Source organism: Salmo salar, chromosome ssa01, assembly GCF_905237065.1.
Source record: "Salmo salar chromosome ssa01, Ssal_v3.1, whole genome shotgun sequence".
Classification (NCBI taxonomy): Eukaryota; Metazoa; Chordata; class Actinopteri; order Salmoniformes; family Salmonidae; genus Salmo; species Salmo salar.
The window spans coordinates 110521876-110541407 of record NC_059442.1 but is presented as its reverse complement, the minus strand read 5'-3'; the positions used below and the strand labels follow the sequence as shown (position 1 = coordinate 110541407).

The window sequence follows — 19532 nt, the reverse complement described above, 5'->3', positions numbered from 1 at the left end:
GTATCCCTGTTTTTACACATGACGCCAAGCTCCCTCACCACACCACCTGCCACCGCTGTTAATTCAACCTCCTTCTCGCCACATTCAATTTCCTTCTGTAGCTTTTACAAAGGTTCTGTGATATCCTCCATTCCATATTCACTCAAAACATATTCCTCTTTTCTTCCTTGTCTGCCATCTTACCACCTTAAAAAAAGGGGTATTTTTCCAGAATAGCAGTCTCTTTGATCAGAAAAATGTCAAAGTATAGAAATGTCAAACATAAAACAATCCAAATAATGAATTGTATTTTATCCTTAAACATCCACAAAGTGCTCAGTTAAATTGTGTATATTCTGTATGTATTGTATATCATTCCATACATGTAGGTTTGAGTTTCTATGCGGCTGGAGACTTGGTTTTCTCCTACTGTAGCCTACAAATGTTGTTTTAACAATGTTAAACAATGAAATGGACAACACATTTTAAGATTTCAGCCAAAATATTTATTGACTAACTCTGTTTTGCAACAATAACAAAAGGGGATAGTTATATTTAGACCATAGTGATAGGCCTACTGATCACCAACAGGGGCTGGAGGGATCTGATATTCTGAGTGAATGCACTGAAACTCAGAGTCCTTCTCCCTTCTCCATCAGATCCAGCTCAGCTGCATTTAGTCTGCATTTACTGAGGGATCATCACTCTGCCTCTGCTGGTGAAGGACCCACTTTCTTGACAGCCATAAAGGGAACAGATGACTCCATTTATAGTAGGCCTGCGATGTCTTTCTCCACGTTCTCAGTAGGGCCATGAAGTTCATAACTGGGGAAAAGGAGATGCCATTATATAATAGGACATTAAGTATTTTCAAATCTTATTTGTAAATTAATGAATTGACGAATTATATGAATTAATTCATGAATGATTGATACATTATATTTGTATACTGTCAAGTCATTTTTTGTTAATGTGTTTAACTTACCGCCTGAAAGGCGCCCCATCAGAATCGATTAGAAACTTCTCAAAGTTCCAGCGAATGTCATTGACTTTGATGGGTGACCAGTAGAACTTCTTTATATCTCCTATGACAGGGTTCACATAGGGCAAAGACTCCTGTTGTACAAGACATTAACAAATGCTGTTAGTGAGGTCTAATGTCCATAAGGTATTCAACTTGCCCCCAGAGTGCAGTACACAATAGTGCATAAGGACATGTCAAATATACTACCTTGAGATAGGCGAAAAGAGGTTCTTCATTCAACCCATTGACCTCGATCTTGCCAAACACAGGGAACTTGGGGACAAACCCCCCACCTGGCCTTACATACTTGAGAAGGTTGAGGGTTTCATGATTAACCTCTGAAGGAAGAAACAACAACAAATGCAACAGACCAGTGAGCTTATTAGTTCTGAAACAGAGGCTTTATAAAACAAAATGGTCTCGTCATCACGCATACTATTTAACTTGGCAAGTCAATTAAGAACATATTCTTATTTACAATGACGGCCTACCCCTAACCCGGACAACAATGGGCCAATTGTTCGCCGCCTTATGGGACTCCCAATCACAGCTGGTTGTGATACAGCCTGGAATAGAACCAGGGTCTGTAGTGAGATGCAGTGCCTTAGACCGCTAGCACTGAGATGCAATGCTTTAGACTGCTGCGCCACTTGGGAGCCCACACATGAGCGTTTTGATACTTAGCATTACTCCTAGAGACAAAGTAGGCCTAGAAGTTACAACAGATCAAAAACCTTTATTGTTATTTCAAAAAGACTCTCTTACCAGGTGCCTGAAGACCAAACTGATTGCAGGAGAATCCCAGGACAGTGAAGTTGAGGTCACCAAACATTTCCATGAGTGCATTCATTCTGTGGTACTGTTAGATGACACATCAAATTAGAACACAACCTCAACATTCCCCTTGGGCTGACTGTAGAATATATCTAATACTACAACACAATCAAATGTTTGGCCTATGCCAGCTGACCAGCATTAGGCTTTTAGCCTGTATAGGCTAGCACCATGAATCATCGTGAGCCTACCTCCTCTATTGTTGACCCTCAGAAGGTGGCTAGGTTGACAATGAGGAGCACCTTGCCCCTGTAGTTACTGAGAGGAACGCTCTGACCGTCCAAGGTCTCAGCGCTGAAATCATAGATTGATTTAACACACGCCATTAGAGGTTCTACTTCTTCTTTAGCTTGTAGCCTATATCCAGAGCAGAGCAGTTAGTCAGCGGTGGGTATTCACTAAGCCACCCTGTTGGTCCTCCTCATTCAGAGAACCATAACTATAGGCTCAGCAATTGTTCAGCATGGGTGACTCCATTGTGTAACCCTGCATGCTAAGAGATGAATTGACAGGATGGTTATTTGTTCAGCAGTTTGCATGGGTATGCAGATCATGTTAGTGACAGTTAGTCATTGGTTATCTCTCATTATTCACATGACAGGTATGTAAAAAAATCTATGCATATATTGGAAATACTGTAGAACAATAGTAAACGAATATAGGTGCTGTTCCTGGGGTCACTATAGGACATATGATCTATTTTACAATAAAAAGAAAGTACTATATCCTCAGATTATTGATTATTTTGTACATGGTAGAGAATTTAGTATGATCAACATAACCAAAGCTTAGATGGAATTTAATATGTCATTAATTGAGCCTGTTGGTTATTGCTGTGTCAAGGCTTGGCCTATACCTTTTGTTTGCCATACATAATACATTGCATTTGTAGAACACTTTTCATTTACTGACATTAATCAAAGCTCTTCACATTGTGAGCAACCATTGGATAATAAAATAATTCCTTCTGATAAAGAACTTATAAAATTATTCCTACAATTGCCAATATGACAAAAGAAAAGCAATGCTTTTACTTATTTGGAGCGGTTACAGCAAATATATTATTCCTCTCGTGTTACAGACATTGACCGGGGGTGCGTATCGGTAAAATCCACAGGCGTCGAAATGTCACTTGGATCCTAACGCTCGGTCGTATATTTTTACCAAAACATCGCACATACTTGTCAAAGACCATAAATAATTACTCCAATGTATTATTTTTCTCAGCTTTATTTCTCCCAAAACAAACACATTTAGTGAGATATAGATTCCCTATTCCTGCGCAGAGAGGTTGACTCTACATTCTGGAACGTACCCAGTGTCGAACCCGGAAGTTTGGGAATACAGCCCAAAAAGCTGTCGCTGAGCCAGAAAGCTTCAAACAAGTCTCACAAGATAGCTAACAATCTGTCGTTGTACATGTAGCTATCTCGCATATTTCTGCGGATTCAAAATGGATGCGGAAACAGAGTGTTGCAAGTATGTATTTTGTAAGCACACGTTTATTTTTGTTTTAACGTTATAATAAAAACGTGTCAGCAGAACTAGCTAGCTAACCGTTAGTTACCTATTCTTACTACTGTGTTTTGCTACGGCAGTTGGAGAATGCATGTCCTGCTCTGTCTTGCAGAATCATCACATCATGCCTTACGGTTGAGCTAGCTAGCTACATATCTAGCCATCAATCTTTGTAGCGCTAGTTAGAACGTGAGGCAGACGTTGATGTGTGACTGTGCTAAATTTGTCCATTAACTTGTTCATCAGTTGATCAAGTTTGAAATGTCTGTTGGCAGATGTCACCTCTTGGATTTGCCCTGGGAGGATGTGTTGGTAACGCACATCTTCTGCTACCTGCCATTACGCCAGCTGGTGCGGCTACAGAGAGTGAGCAAGCAGTTCTATGCCCTCATCCAGGTGTACCTGGCCAACTGTCGCACCTTTGACCTCACACAGGTAGGCCACACAAAATCCATTCAATTTATTCCAGGATTTCCTTACAGTTTCTTGTACTTAAATGCTCATGCACTATTTAGCCTAATACCCAGTTTAAGATCACACTCCTGTAATGTTCACAGATAGGGCCTAGCCTTCCCAAGGAGGCATTCTGCAACATACTAAGGGACAACAAAGTCCTACAGAACTTGTCCGTCCAGAACTGCTCCGATTGGGTGACAGACACGGAGCTGCTGCCTGTGATTGGCCAGAACCAGCACCTGCTGAGAGTAGACATGAGGGGGTGTGACCGGCTGACCCGTCACTCCTTAGTAGCCGTGTCGTTGAGCTGCACACACCTGCAGTACCTGGGCCTGGCCCACTGTGAATGGGTGGACAGCCTGTCCATACGCAGCCTGGCTGACCACTGTGGGGGCCTGAGGTCCATCGACCTGACCGCCTGCCGCCAGCTCAAAGACGAGGCCATCTGTTATTTATCCAAGAAGTGTCTGAAGATGAGGTCGCTGTCTGTGGCGGTCAACGCCAACATTACAGACGTGTCTGTGGAGGAAGTGGCCAAGAACTGCAGGGAGCTGGAACAGCTGGACCTGACAGGCTGCCTGAGGGTTAGGAACGACTCCATCAGGTACTGTTGTTTGGATACACTGACTGCTCGAATCATTGGTATCATCTCTCTGTGTGTGTTTGTTTCTATTTTGCTAATGTAGGTTATCTATATACTAGTCATGTTTATATACCATTTAGGTTCTAGTCAGGTTCATATACTAGTCAGGTTCATATATTAGTCAGGTTTCTATACTATTTAGGTTCTAATCAGGTTCATATACTAGTCAGGTTCATATATTACTCAGGTTTATATACTATTTAGGTTCTAGTCAGGTTCATATATTAGTCAGGTTTATATACTATTTAGGTTCTATTCAGGTTCATATACTAGTCAGGTTCATATATTAGTCAGGTTTATATACTATTTAGGTTCTAGTCAGGTTCATATACTAGTCAGGTTCATATATTAGTCAGGTTTATATACTATTTAGGTTCTAGTCAGGTTCATATATTAGTCAGGTTTATATACTATTTAGGTTCTAGTCAGGTTGATTTTACTTGTCAGGTTGATTTTACTAGTCAGGTTCATATACTAGTCAGGTTGATGTCTTGTTAATATACTAGTCAGTTTCATGTACTAGTCAGTTTCATGTACTAGTCAGTTTCATGTACTAGTCAGGTTCATGTACTAGCCAGGTTCATGTACTAGCCAGGTTCATGTACTAGCCAGGTTCATGTTCTAGCCAGGTTCATGTTCTAGCCAGGTTCATGTTCTAGCCAGGTTCATGTTCTAGCCAGCTTCATGTCTTGTTAATATACTAGTCAGGTTCATGTTCTAGTCAGGTTCATATACTTGTCATGTTCTAGTCAGGTTGATGTACTAGTCAGGTTCTAGTCAGGTTGATGTACTAGTCAGGTTCTAGTCAGGTTGATGTACTAGTCAGGTTCTACTCAGGTTGATGTACTAGTCATGTACTAGTCCGGTTGATATACTCGTCAGGTTGATATACTCGTCAGGTTGATATACTCGTCAGGTTGATATACTCGTCAGGTTGATGTCTTGTTAATATACTAGTCAGGTTCATGTTCTAGCCAAGTTCATGTTCTAGCCAGGTTCATGTTCTAGCCAGGTTCATGTTCTAGCCAGGTTCATGTCTTGTTAATATACTAGTCAGGTTCATGTTCTAGTCAGGTTCATATACTAGTCATGTTCTAGTCAGGTTGATGTACTAGTCAGGTTCTACTCAGGTTGATGTACTAGTCATGTACTAGTCCGGTTGATACACTCGTCAGGTTGATACACTCGTCAGGTTGATACACTCGTCAGGTTGATACACTCGTCAGGTTGATACACTCGTCAGGTTGATACACTCGTCAGGTTGATACACTCGTCAGGTTGATATACTCGTCAGGTTGATATACTCGTCAGGTTGATGTCTTGTTAATGTACTAGTCAGGTTCATGTTCTAGCCAGGTTCATGTTCTAGTCAGGTTCATGTACTAGTCAGGTTCATGTCTTGTTAATATACTAGTCAGGTTCATGTTCTAGTCAGGTTCATATACTAGTCATGTTCTAGTCAGGTTGATGTTCTAGTCAGGTTGATGTACTAGTCAGGTTGATGTACTAGTCAGGTTCTACTCAGGTTGATGTACTAGTCAGGTTCTACTCAGGTTGATGTACTAGTCATGTACTAGTCAGGTTCATGTACTAGTCAGGTTCATGTACTCGTCAGGTTGATGTACTCGTCAGGTTGATGTCTTGTTAATATACTAGTCAGGTTCATGTTCTAGCCAAGTTCATGTTCTAGCCAGGTTCATGTTCTAGCCAGGTTCATGTCTTGTTAATATACTAGTCAGGTTCATGTTCTAGTCAGGTTCATATACTAGTCATGTTCTAGTCAGGTTGATGTACTAGTCAGGTTCTACTCAGGTTGATGTACTAGTCATGTACTAGTCCGGTTGATATACTCGTCAGGTTGATATACTCGTCAGGTTGATATACTCGTCAGGTTGATGTCTTGTTAATATACTAGTCAGGTTCATGTTCTAGTCAGGTTCATGTTCTAGTCAGGTTCATGTTCTAGTCAGGTTCATGTACTATTCAGGTTCATGTTTTGTTAATATACTAGTCAGGTTCATGTTCTAGTCAGGTTCATATACTATTTAGGTTCTAGTCAGGTTCATATATTAGTCAGGTTTATATACTATTTAGGTTCTAGTCAGGTTGATTTTACTTGTCAGGTTGATTTTACTAGTCAGGTTCATATACTAGTCAGGTTGATGTCTTGTTAATATACTAGTCAGTTTCATGTACTAGTCAGTTTCATGTACTAGTCAGTTTCATGTACTAGTCAGGTTCATGTACTAGCCAGGTTCATGTACTAGCCAGGTTCATGTACTAGCCAGGTTCATGTTCTAGCCAGGTTCATGTTCTAGCCAGGTTCATGTTCTAGCCAGGTTCATGTTCTAGCCAGCTTCATGTCTTGTTAATATACTAGTCAGGTTCATGTTCTAGTCAGGTTCATATACTTGTCATGTTCTAGTCAGGTTGATGTACTAGTCAGGTTCTAGTCAGGTTGATGTACTAGTCAGGTTCTAGTCAGGTTGATGTACTAGTCAGGTTCTACTCAGGTTGATGTACTAGTCATGTACTAGTCCGGTTGATATACTCGTCAGGTTGATATACTCGTCAGGTTGATATACTCGTCAGGTTGATATACTCGTCAGGTTGATGTCTTGTTAATATACTAGTCAGGTTCATGTTCTAGCCAAGTTCATGTTCTAGCCAGGTTCATGTTCTAGCCAGGTTCATGTTCTAGCCAGGTTCATGTTCTAGCCAGGTTCATGTCTTGTTAATATACTAGTCAGGTTCATGTTCTAGTCAGGTTCATATACTAGTCATGTTCTAGTCAGGTTGATGTACTAGTCAGGTTCTACTCAGGTTGATGTACTAGTCATGTACTAGTCCGGTTGATACACTCGTCAGGTTGATACACTCGTCAGGTTGATACACTCGTCAGGTTGATACACTCGTCAGGTTGATACACTCGTCAGGTTGATACACTCGTCAGGTTGATACACTCGTCAGGTTGATATACTCGTCAGGTTGATATACTCGTCAGGTTGATATACTCGTCAGGTTGATATACTCGTCAGGTTGATGTCTTGTTAATGTACTAGTCAGGTTCATGTTCTAGCCAGGTTCATGTTCTAGTCAGGTTCATGTACTAGTCAGGTTCATGTCTTGTTAATATACTAGTCAGGTTCATGTTCTAGTCAGGTTCATATACTAGTCATGTTCTAGTCAGGTTGATGTTCTAGTCAGGTTGATGTACTAGTCAGGTTGATGTACTAGTCAGGTTCTACTCAGGTTGATGTACTAGTCAGGTTCTACTCAGGTTGATGTACTAGTCATGTACTAGTCAGGTTCATGTACTAGTCAGGTTCATGTACTCGTCAGGTTGATGTACTCGTCAGGTTGATGTCTTGTTAATATACTAGTCAGGTTCATGTTCTAGCCAAGTTCATGTTCTAGCCAGGTTCATGTTCTAGCCAGGTTCATGTCTTGTTAATATACTAGTCAGGTTCATGTTCTAGTCAGGTTCATATACTAGTCATGTTCTAGTCAGGTTGATGTACTAGTCAGGTTCTACTCAGGTTGATGTACTAGTCATGTACTAGTCCGGTTGATATACTCGTCAGGTTGATATACTCGTCAGGTTGATATACTCGTCAGGTTGATGTCTTGTTAATATACTAGTCAGGTTCATGTTCTAGTCAGGTTCATGTTCTAGTCAGGTTCATGTTCTAGTCAGGTTCATGTACTATTCAGGTTCATGTTTTGTTAATATACTAGTCAGGTTCATGTTCTAGTCAGGTTCATATACTAGTCATGTCCTAGTCAGGTTGATGTCCTAGTCAGGTTGATGTCCTAGTCAGGTTGATGTACTAGTCAGGTTGATGTACTAGTCAGGTTCTACTCAGGTTGATGTACTAGTCAGGTTCTACTCAGGTTGATGTACTAGTCATGTACTCGTCAGGTTGATGTACTCGTCAGGTTGATGTACTCGTCAGGTTGATGTACTCGTCAGGCTCTAGTCAGGTTCAGGCTCTAGTCAGGTTCATGTTCTAGCCAGGTTCATGTCTTGTTAATATACTAGTCAGGTTCATGTTCTAGTCAGGTTCATATACTAGTCATGTTCTAGTCAGGTTGATATACTAGTCAGATTGATATACTAGTCAGATTGATATACTAGTCAGGTTGATGTACTAGTCAGGTTCTACTCAGGTTGATGTACTAGTCATGTACTAGTCAGGTTCATGTACTAGTCAGGTTGATATACTCGTCAGGTTGATGTACTATTCTAGGCATGTTTATGTACTAGTCAGATTGATTTTGACTAAAAGGTGTGTCACTGTCTTTCTACTGTCATGTTCCACCTGTATGTCTCGCTCTGGGCTGACATTTTACGGTGACATTTGTCGTGTCTCTAGTATAATTAAATGAGATGACAGGCTATTTTGTCATATTGATTACCTAACGTTTGATTGATTATGTGATTGAATTAAACCATGCAACAATTAACTTGTTAATAACCTAGGGCACCACGGAAGAGTGTTTATAGACCTGGTGTCTTCCTAATAAACTTTTAAAGTTCTGAAGTTGTTTTACATCAATAGCAGTCAATTATTTATCGTCACCTTATTCAGTCTCATCTGAACTTCATAAAATTCTTGGTTATCTTCACGAACCCTGGCTAACAAGTTGAATCAGCAATACAGTAATTCGCTTAATTATTTATTTACTAAATACCTAAATAATCACACAGAATTACATAGGATGGACCATACATCGATTACTAATCATGTCATAAAAGAAAAAGGCCCTAGTGGACGAAACCGATATGACAGCTGGTTACACAAAGAAAGGGGCTTGGGTTTGAATGAAAGAGCGGGAATACCGAGGGACGAAGGGGATTGGGTTGCTATCAGACCTTGAGAAGCTATGCTACTGTAAATACAGAATCTTATGCATTCTAATAACAGCCCATTCGGAAAAGAAAAATGCAAGATATATATTTACACTGAGCTGCGCTTCGATAGATGGGTCGAAGATGGAAGACTAGTTTGCCCAGCAGAGATCGCCATTTTCCTTTGAAGAATCTTTCTGGTCGTAGTGTTGTCGAGCGGATACGTTATAGCCTGTCGTTGTTATTAGGAGATTGTCTGTCCTTTCCTAGGCCACGTACGTTTGCAGCTGATAACTCGACTTCTAGGATGTATCACTTTTTCATTAGTGAACAAGAGTTCAAAGTACATACCATTTTGCCATAATTAGCTCGTGCTGAATTCTGGCTGGTCTAGTAGAAATTCATCCTTCCAGCGTAGTGATCGTCACCTCCACGTGATCTGGTCTCATGTACATTTCGTTATGTAGAGTGGATATTCAACCACCGCTCACGCTGGGGTTTGCTTAGTCTGATGTGAATTGGGTCACGGGGGCTTTATACTGGGGAAGAGAAGGGCATGTTTCATCCCTCTCCAACCAATGTCTGTTCAGTTGGGCGTGGCCACTGAGTGAGCATAAAATGACTTATGAAAACAATTCTCTCATTTAGAAAGATAAAATTACATTTAATATTTTCCCAAATAGTTTCATATTTAAACATTTAAATTGCATAGCAATTCCATGTGAATCTGATGACTAGAATGTGTAGACTTTCCAAGATACAATTTGTCGTCCTATCATCAGTAATAATTTCTCAGACGACAACTGATCTGACATCATATTCTTTAAGTATTCTTTAAGTACCAACGGACACTTTCAACTGGTTGGATTACAGAAATATTGTTCCATTCCCCAACCTTTTGATGACTCTCAAAGGGCTTTCCAAGAATCCATTCTGTAGAGAGAGAAAAGGGGAAAAGGTATTTATGGGGGAGGGGGAGGTCATAAACCTCACCCAACAGGGTCATGTCATGACACATTTTTTTTAGATCTCCAATGGCACACCTGTAAGAACCCTCTTCGTGCTGTGTCCAGGACGGTTGCAGAGTATGTCCTGCTCCAGCTTGCTTTGGATGAAGGGGAGACTGGCACTCCTACTTTGATATTCACTGGTAAATCTGTCCTTACACCTTTTGGTCCTGCTGTGTGCGTGTGTGCAGGACTGTTGCAGAGTACTGCCCCAAGCTGCAGTCTCTGAAGGTGAACCACTGTCACAACGTGACAGAGTCCAGTCTGGACCCTCTGCGGAAGAGGAACGTTGAGATTGACGTGGAGCCACCATTACAGAGGGCCCTTGTGCTGCTGCAGGTATGAGGGCGAAGGACTCACTCATGTACAATTATTACTGTCATTTATAACATAACAATTAGTGTATTTGAAAAATCACATATCACCCCCCAGTTTTAACACTTGGAAGAACATCCAGTACCCTATACATTTAATGTGAATGGCTGAACACACAGTGTCTTGTATTGTTTCACTGAGGCATTGATGAAAACAATTGTACTGTAAGGACCATACAAAACAAAATGTCCATCTGAAAGGATATGAAGTATCATCTATAATGTATTGTTGTTGTCTGTCTATTTCCCTGGTGATACTGCAGGATGTGGTGGGGTTCGCTCCCTTCATCAACCTCCAGATCTAAAGTACATCTGTATTACTCATCCAACCAACTGAAAACAGGTAGGCTAGCTAGGCTAAGGAACATCTCTATTACTCATCCAACCAACTGGAAACAGGTAGGCTAGCTAGGCTAAAGTACATCTGTATTACTCATCCAACCAACTGAAAACAGGTAGGCTAGCTAGGCTAAGGAACATCTCTATTACTCATCCAACCAACTGGAAACAGGTAGGCTAGCTAGGCTAAATGACATCTGTATTACTCATCCAACCAACTGAAAACAGGTAGGCTAGCTAGGCTAAGGAACAACTGTATTACTCATCCAACCAACTGAAAACAGGTAGGCTAGCTAGGCTAAGGAACATCTTTATTACTCATCCAACCAACCAACTGAAAACAGGTAGGCTAGCTAGGCTAAATGACATCTGTATTACTCATCCAACCAACTGAAAACAGGTAGGCTAGCTAACGCTTCTCAGAGTCAGCTAAATATTTTAAGCTTTTTGCTCTAAATACCTGTTTAGGTGTGTGCCTATGTATTCATGCAGTATAAATGTTATGTAACTACAAATCTCCTGAAGTGTGCACTTGTTCACTACTCCCCATATATAAAGTATTGGATAGGTGTAGGTATGGGCTAGACATTTTCCACAATATTTATTATACCAGTAATTACCAGTAAATGCAGTGCATACTTAGGGACAAAGGACAGATTATTGGACTCTACTTTAATGTTCTGCAGTCTATGTAACCAGCGCTATTGTTTTTTCGCAGGTTTTCCTCCAATAGGAGAATGACCTGTTTCAATTGAAACACACCCTGTGTGCTGGGACGTCAATTAAGCAATTCAAGGACAAACAAAAACGGATGTATATGGGAAATATATTGTGGAATTTGTCTCTTATTTATTACAGTGATGTTGCAGATTATAATTTTGCACTTAGGAAAAGACTGAAGGAAGCCATGCACTTTTCAGTAACGCTGTCACGAGTCCAAAAGATTCCTGCAGTATTTATTTGTATCTCATCACATACTAACAACACTTTAGATGTTCTTGTGATCTATAGCTTTTAAAAAGGACCATTCCAACCAAAGGAGAAGACGTAACTATAAGAGCATATTGTTGAGTTTTTGTGTGTTTATTGACATGTTACTCTGCTAAAAGTATGATACATACACCTCTATATGTTTCACGCAGATTAGCTAGGTACATTTTTATATATTAGGTAGGTAAACGTTTTATATTAGGCAAGTAAACGTTTTTTTATTGTGTTTGCATTGACCTTACATTGACTGAAACTATGCTCTTACAATATCCTTTTTAATGGTAGTTGAGCTGATCAGTTCAGGCCCAGCCCACCATTTTGTTAAAATGTCATTTTAAAATGTTATAAGAATCTGGATACCGTTATCTTGAAATCCAACTTTTGCCTGTTTACTTCAGTAAATCTGGTTTTCCATTTGAACATCTGAAAACATGTAGGACTAGTTGTAAAAGGACATTAGTTCAATAAGCTTTCTCATATGGTAGGCTATGAAGGACACATTTCTGTTTGTTTTTCAATAGTCACATATTACAATCCCAGTTTTACATCTTGGAAGAAACATGAGAAGAACATGCAGTGTAAAGTACATTTTAATGTGATTGGCTGATCACATCATGTTTCACTGAGGAGTTGCAGTATTGAAACTAGTTGTATTCTATGTGTAATGAGGACCATCCAATCATGTCTATCTGAGAATATAAAGTACTATCTATAACCTATGAGCTTTATCTTTGTCTTGCTAGTTATCTTACTACATTATCTCTGGGGGGCAGTTGGAAGGAACAGGACTTTGTGTAGACATAACACTACAACTAGAAGGAATGCTCTCTTCCTGTAACAAACATATGCCTGTACATGTACGTCATTGAACTTCAACTGAAATGGTTTGAAAACGTACTTCAATTCAGGCATAGAAGGTGCCACTGTTCTTCTAATTATCCCACAATGCTTCACTGTGAATTGAGAAGTGGGTATTTTTACTGTCACAGTACTCAACCTCCTGACTGTTAATGCAACAGGCTGGGAGCAACACAGGGCCCGTTTTACAGCCTTAACCTTGTAACAGTTTAGGGGTTAAATGCATTGCTCAAGGCCACAATGGCAGTAGGGGATGGCACCAGTCCTGTGCCTGTTGTCTTTTAAATGCTGTGCTTGATTTAGCTTGCCTGGTGCAATGGAATCAATGGTATAGTCCCAAAAGTGCAAACCCCACTTACCCATCTGACACTCCAGACAGGCTCAAACATCAGGCTGAATGAAATCAACTTTTATACTTTTGGTCCTACTTCAGGAACCCTCACATGCTGACAGCTTTCTGACTAGCTGGAGGACCCAGTGTGATACCTCCTCACAGTAATATTATGCCAGTAAATATCTGAAGGCAAATGCACAAACATACAGAGACAGTCCTGAGGTAACCAAATATTGTATATGAGCAATGTTGTATATTTGGAAGTGTTCTTGTAGGTTAGCTAAGGCTTAATGCCCGAGGAGGTAGAGTAGCATATTATGCTTCTGAGAATAGAATGTTGATGCCTGGACGATGTAGAAATGATGTAGAATTGCATCATTTAAAATGTAGTCTTTTCTTAAATACGTCTGCAAGACGTCTTGCCAATTAACAAACTATGTCGTAACTGCATTTTCCCAATGCGTAATGTATGTAGGATACATCGTGCCTACGTTGGGCAGAGGTTTGTGTGCTATCTGGAATCAGGCATCAAATTAGCACGAAATGACGGGGGGGACATCATCATTGAAAGCACATAGAACATCATACATATTTATTTCCTGTTGGTCTTCCTTGATTTTGGGGGGCGGCAGGTAGCCTAGTGGTTAGAGCCAGGTAGCCTAGTGGTTAGAGCCAGGTAGCCTAGTGGTTAGAGCGTTGGGCCAGTAACCGAAAGGTTGCTGGATTGAATCCCCGAGCTGACGAGTATAAATCTGTCGTTCTGCCCCTGAACAAGGCAGTTTAACCCACTGTTCCTAGGCCGTCATTGTAAATAAGAATTTGTTCTTAACTGACTTGCCTAGACTGTGGAGTTTTTCAGGATAAAAAATGAACAGAATGGAGCTAAGCACAGCCAAAGTGATAGAGGACAACCTGGTTCAGTCTGCTTTCCACCAGACACTGGGAGATGGCTTCACCTTTCAGCAGGACAACAACCTAAAACACAAATATACACTGGAGTTGTGTACCAAGACGACATTGAATGTTCCCGAGGGGCCTAGTTACAGTTCTGACTTGAAATCGGCTTGAAAATCTATGACAAGACTGGAAAGCTTCTGCCTAGCATTTATCAACAACCAACTTGACAGAGCTTGAATAATTTTGAAAAAGAATAATGGGAAAATATCCTACAATCCAAGGCTCTTAAGACTTACTCAGAAAGACACAGCTGTAATCGCTGCCAAAGGTGATTCTAATGTATGTTTTTTTCTATGTCAAGTACGTGACAGATCTGAAGTATGATGCAACTTTTATACCTGGCCCAGAGCGTGTTCTCTTCCAAGATCAGCCAACAATATGAGTTTCCTTCACTGTAAGCCAAACATGAGACCAGTCACCATACCCTCACCCCCTCACACAGTCTCTTTCACTCACATACACATTTGAAATACTTTATTTGAATCCACAAACCACATTACGTCAAGTAGGATTCAAACATCTCAAATGTCTTGGATTAAAAAAAGCACCTTCATCTCCAGCCAGCTAGGCTGCCCATAACGGGAGAAACAGAGCAGTACCTCGCCAGTTGCTTTGCTCTAGTCCTTACACAGGCCACAAGCAGTGGACACTTAAAGGTTCCTTCATACAGTATGACATCCCTAGAGAATTAGTCAAACATCTAGTGTTCATGAAGACATGTTGTATGCTATATTAAAGCCTTTAAATGTTGACGTTTGTTTAGAGTGGGACCTCCTTCACACCTTGAAGCTCTCCAGGATCAGATCTGGACCTAAATGCACCCTGCTGCTTTAATGGCCGTGTGTATAGAATTATATGTATCCACGTCTACTTTTAATATGGGCAGGAAGGATGCTGCTGGGTAAATGGTCTTATTACAAATTGTTGACGACAAATATATATATATATATATATATACTGTATAATTATATAATAGAACATATTTCTGTTTCAAAATGGCGTAGCAGTCAGACGTCTTTGCCCTTCGTCTTGTCCCATGTGTATATATATATTTACATATTTTCTTCGCATATCTTTTTATATATATTTTTTTCTAAAAACGCAACCTCAAAACACTCTCCTGCAACCCGCCTCACCAATAAAAAAATCATTTAAAAAAAGTATTATTTACCTCAAATCTGAAATCCTCAACAGAAGCTAGCCAGAGGTTGGCCAGTTCACTGGCTAACATTGGAGTTCAGCTAGCCACGGTTAGCGGTCAAATCAAATCAAATTTATTTATATAGCCCTTCGTACATCAGCTGATATCTCAAAGTGCTGTACAGAAACCCAGCCTAAAACCCCAAACAGCAAGCAATGCATGTGATAGAAGCATGGTGGCTAGGAAAAACTACCTAGGAAGAACTCCCTAGAAAGGCCAAAAACCTAGGAAGAAACCTAGAGAGGAACCAGGCTATGAGGGGTGGCCAGTCCTCTTCTGGCTGTGCAGGGTGGATATTATAACAGAACATGGTCAAGATTTTAAAATGTTCATAAATGACCAGCATGGTCAGAATAATAATCATAGTAGTTGTCGAGGGTGCAACAAGCACGTCCGGTGAACAGGTCAGGGTTCCATAGCCGCAGGCAGAACAGTTGAAACTGGAGCAGCAGCACGGCGAGGTGGACTGGGGACAGCAAGGAGTCATCATGCCAGGTAGTCCTGAGGCATGGTCCTAGGGCTCAGGTCCTCCGAGAGAAAGACAGAAAGAGAGAAAGAGAGAATTAGAGAGAGCATATTTAAATTCACACAGGACACCGGATAAGACAAGAGAAATACTCCAGATGTAACAGACTGACCCTAGCCCCCCGACATAAACTACTGCAGCATAAATACTGGAGGTTGAGACAGGAGGGATCAGAAGACACTGTGGCCCCATCCGATGATACCCCCGGACAGGGCCAAACAGGCAGGATATAACCCCACTCACTTTGCCAAAGCACAGCCCCCACACCACTAGAGGGATGTCTCCAACCACCAACTTACCGTCCTAAGACAAGGCAGAGTATAGCCCAGTGACTCAACCCACTCAAGTGACGCACCCCTCCCATGGATGGCATGGAAGAACACCAGTAAGCCAGTGACTCAGCCCCTGTAAAAGGGTTAGAGGCAGAGAATCCCAGTGGAAAGAGGGGAACCGGCAAGGCAGAGACAGCACCGTTCACCTTCACACTCCTGGGCCAGACTATACTTAATCATAGGACCTACTGAAGAAAGACTTAAAGGTTGAGACTGAGTCTGCGTCTCTCACATTGGTAGGCAGACCATTCCATAAAAATGGAGCTCTATAGGAGAGCTATCATCAGCTATCCCTTAGCTCGAAAAGCTATCGGCGGTTTTGTACAGCACGACTCAGACCAGAGCATACCGGACCTATTTTCTCTCCATGTCCCCGGATTTCTACCGCAGGCTCTGGACATCTACACCTGGATCTTGCGGCTAGCTAGCTGCTACCCGAGTTGGCTAACGTCGGTCCCGGAACTAACATCAATTATTCCGGAGCTAGCCAGCTGAGGAGTTCCATCAGCCACTTCTGGGCTACAATCACCTATCCGGACCCGTTTTACTGCCGATGCGGAGCCCCATCGGGCCTTCACGACTGGACCACCGACGTTATCTGCCCAAGGGAGTTATCCAACTAGCCCCTCCGTTGCGACGTAACCTGAACGCCCATCTGCGGCCTGCTAATCGTTAGTTGTCTTATCGGCTGCTATCTGAATAGGTCTATCGGTCAATTTTCTTGGGCCACTATAACTATAACTATTTTGCCAATTGAACTGGTCCCCCCTACCACACGGAACCTCACTAATCTACAGACGGAAACGCACGAGGTGGCTAAAAACTGACATCTTCTGCCAGCTTGCTACCTATGATCCGGCTAGCTGTCTGAATCTCACGGGACCCATATGATCACTCAGCTAACCATGCCTTAATGTCAATATGCCTTGTCTATTGCTGTTCTTGTTAGTGTTTATTGGCTTATTTCACTGTAGAGCCTCTAGCCCTGCTCATTATACCTTATCCAACCTTTCAGTTCCATCACCTACACATGCTATGACATCTTCTGGTTTCAATGATGTTTCTAGAGACAATATCTCTCTCATCATCACTCAATGCCTCGGTTTACCTCCACTGTATTCACATCCTACCATACCTTTGTCTGTACATTATATCTTGAAGCTATTTTATCGCCACCAGAAACCTGCTCCTTTTACTCTCTATTCTGGACGTAATACATTTACATTTACATTTAAGTCATTTAGCAGAAGCTCTTATCCAGAGCGAGTTACAAATTGGTGCATTCACCTTATAATATCCAGTGGAACAACCACTTTACAATAGTGCATCTAAATCTTTTAAGGGGGGGTTAGAAGGATTACTTTATCCTATCCCAGGTATTCCTTAAAGAGGTGGGGTTTCAGGTGTCTCCGGAAGGTGGTGATTGACTCCGCTGTCCTGGCGTCGTGAGGGAGCTTGTTCCACCATTGGGGTGCCAGAGCAGCGAACAGATTTGACTGGGCTGAGCGGGAACTGTGCTTCCTCAGAGGTAGGGGGGCCAGCAGGCCAGAGGTGGATGAACGCAGTGCCCTTGTTTGGGTGTAGGGCCTGATCAGAGCCTGAAGGTACGGAGGTGCCGTTCCCCTCACAGCTCCGTAGGCAAGCACCATGGTCTTGTAGCGGATGCGAGCTTCGACTGGAAGCCAGTGGAGAGAGCGGAGGAGCGGGGTGACGTGAGAGAACTTGGGAAGGTTGAACACCAGACGGGCTGCGGCGTTCTGGATGAGTTGTAGGGGTTTAATGGCACAGGCAGGGAGCCCAGCCAACAACGAGTTGCAGTAATCCAGACGGGAGATGACAAGTGCCTGGATTAGGACCTGCGCCGCTTCCTGTGTGAGGCAGGGTCGTACTCTGCGAATGTTGTAGAGCATGAACCTACAGGATCGGGTCACCGCCTTGATGTTAGTGGAGAACGACAGGGTGTTGTCCAGGGTCACGCCGAGGCTCTTAGCACTCTGGCAGGAGGACACAAGGGAGTTGTCAACCGTGATGGCGAGATCATGGAACGGGCAGTCCTTCCCCGGGAGGAAGAGCAGCTCCGTCTTGCCAAGGTTCAGCTTGAGGTGGTGATCCGTCATCCACACTGATATGTCTGCCAGACATGCAGAGATGCGATTCGCCACCTGGTTGTCAGAAGGGGGAAAGGAGAAGATTAATTGTGTGTCATCTGCATAGCAATGATATGAGAGACCATGTGAGGATATGACAGAGCCAAGTGACTTGGTGTATAGCGAGAATAAGAGAGGCCCTAGAACAGAGCCCTGGGGGACACCAGTGGTGAGAGCACATGGTGCGGAGACAGATTCTCGCCACGCCACCTGGTAGGAGCGAACTGTCAGGTAGGACGGAATCCAAGCGTGGGCCGCGCCGGAGATGCCCAGCTCGGAGAGGGTGGAGAGGAGGATCAGATGGTTCACAGTATCAAAGGCAGCAGATAGGTCTAGAAGGATGAGAGCAGAGGAGAGAGAGTTAGCTTTAGCAGTGCGGAGAGCCTCCGTGACACAGAGAAGAGCAGTCTCAGTTGAATGCCCAGTCTTGAAACCTGACTGATTAGGATCAAGAAGGTCATTCTGAGAGAGATAGCAAGAGAGCTGGCCAAGGACGGCACGTTCAAGAGTTTTGGAGAGAAAAGAAAGAAGGGATACTGGTCTGTAGTTGTTGACATCGGAGGGATCTCATAGCTTTTAGCCGTACCCTTATCCTGCTCCTCCTCTGTTCCTCTGGTGATGTAGAGGTTAATCCAGGCCCTGCAGTGCCTAGCTCCACTCCTATTCCCCAGGCGCTCTCTCTTGATGACTTCTGTAACCATAATAGCCTTGGTTTCATGCATGTTAACATTAGAAGCCTTCTCCCTAAGTTTGTATTATTCACTGCTTTAGCACACTCTGCCAACCTGGATGTCCTAGCCGTGTCTGAATCCTGGCTTAGGAAGTCCACCAAAAACTCTGAAATCTTCATCCCGAACTACAACATTTTCAGACAAGATAGAACGGCCAAAGGGGGCGGTGTTGCAATCTACTGCAGAGATAGCCTGCAGAGTTCTATCCTACTATCCAGGTCTGTACCCAAACAATTTGAACTTCTACTTTTGAAAATCCATTTCTCTAAAAACAAGTCTCTCACCGTTGCCGCCTGCTATAGACCACCCTCTGCCCCCAGCTGTGCTCTGGACACCATATGTGAACTGATTGCCCCCCATCTATCTTCAGAACTCGTGCTGCTAGGTGACCTAAACTGGAACATGCTTAACACCCCAGCCATCCTACAAT

General features: G+C 42.4%; 2 protein-coding genes across 2 annotated transcripts; one reads left to right on the top strand and one right to left on the bottom strand.

Moving 5' to 3' along the window:
• Positions 1-462: 462 nt before the first annotated feature.
• Positions 463-2347, bottom strand: LOC106577309 (glutathione peroxidase 6). The gene is made up of 5 exons (XM_014155258.2): positions 2029-2347; positions 1769-1862; positions 1211-1341; positions 965-1095; positions 463-804 (listed from the first exon to the last, which is right to left on the bottom strand). Exons 2-5 carry the CDS (start codon positions 1851-1853, stop codon positions 747-749), a joined length of 405 nt encoding a protein of 134 aa, XP_014010733.1. The 5' UTR covers positions 1854-1862; positions 2029-2347; the 3' UTR covers positions 463-746.
• An 837-nt stretch (positions 2348-3184) lies between these two features.
• Positions 3185-12733, top strand: fbx37 (F-box only protein 37). The gene is made up of 6 exons (NM_001140409.1): positions 3185-3316; positions 3631-3790; positions 3913-4415; positions 10505-10652; positions 10951-11030; positions 11745-12733. Exons 1-5 carry the CDS (start codon positions 3291-3293, stop codon positions 10990-10992), a joined length of 879 nt encoding a protein of 292 aa, NP_001133881.1. The 5' UTR covers positions 3185-3290; the 3' UTR covers positions 10993-11030; positions 11745-12733.
• The last annotated feature ends 6799 nt before the right edge of the window (positions 12734-19532 follow it).

Bases quoted from the DNA above. Each gene is read 5' to 3' on its own strand.
- LOC106577309 (XM_014155258.2), bottom strand. From the start codon at position 1,853: ATGAATGCACTCATGGAAATGTTTGGTGACCTCAACTTCACTGTCCTG. The intron at 1,342-1,768 runs GTAAGAGAGTCT...TTCTTCCTTCAG, and splicing joins GTTTGGTCTTCAGGCACCTG to AGGTTAATCATGAAACCCTC. The intron at 805-964 runs GTAAGTTAAACA...CCTTTTCCCCAG, and splicing joins GATGGGGCGCCTTTCAGGCG to TTATGAACTTCATGGCCCTA.
- fbx37 (NM_001140409.1), top strand. From the start codon at position 3,291: ATGGATGCGGAAACAGAGTGTTGCAA. The intron at 3,791-3,912 runs GTAGGCCACACA...TAATGTTCACAG, and splicing joins GCACCTTTGACCTCACACAG to ATAGGGCCTAGCCTTCCCAA. The intron at 4,416-10,504 runs GTACTGTTGTTT...GCGTGTGTGCAG, and splicing joins GTTAGGAACGACTCCATCAG to GACTGTTGCAGAGTACTGCC.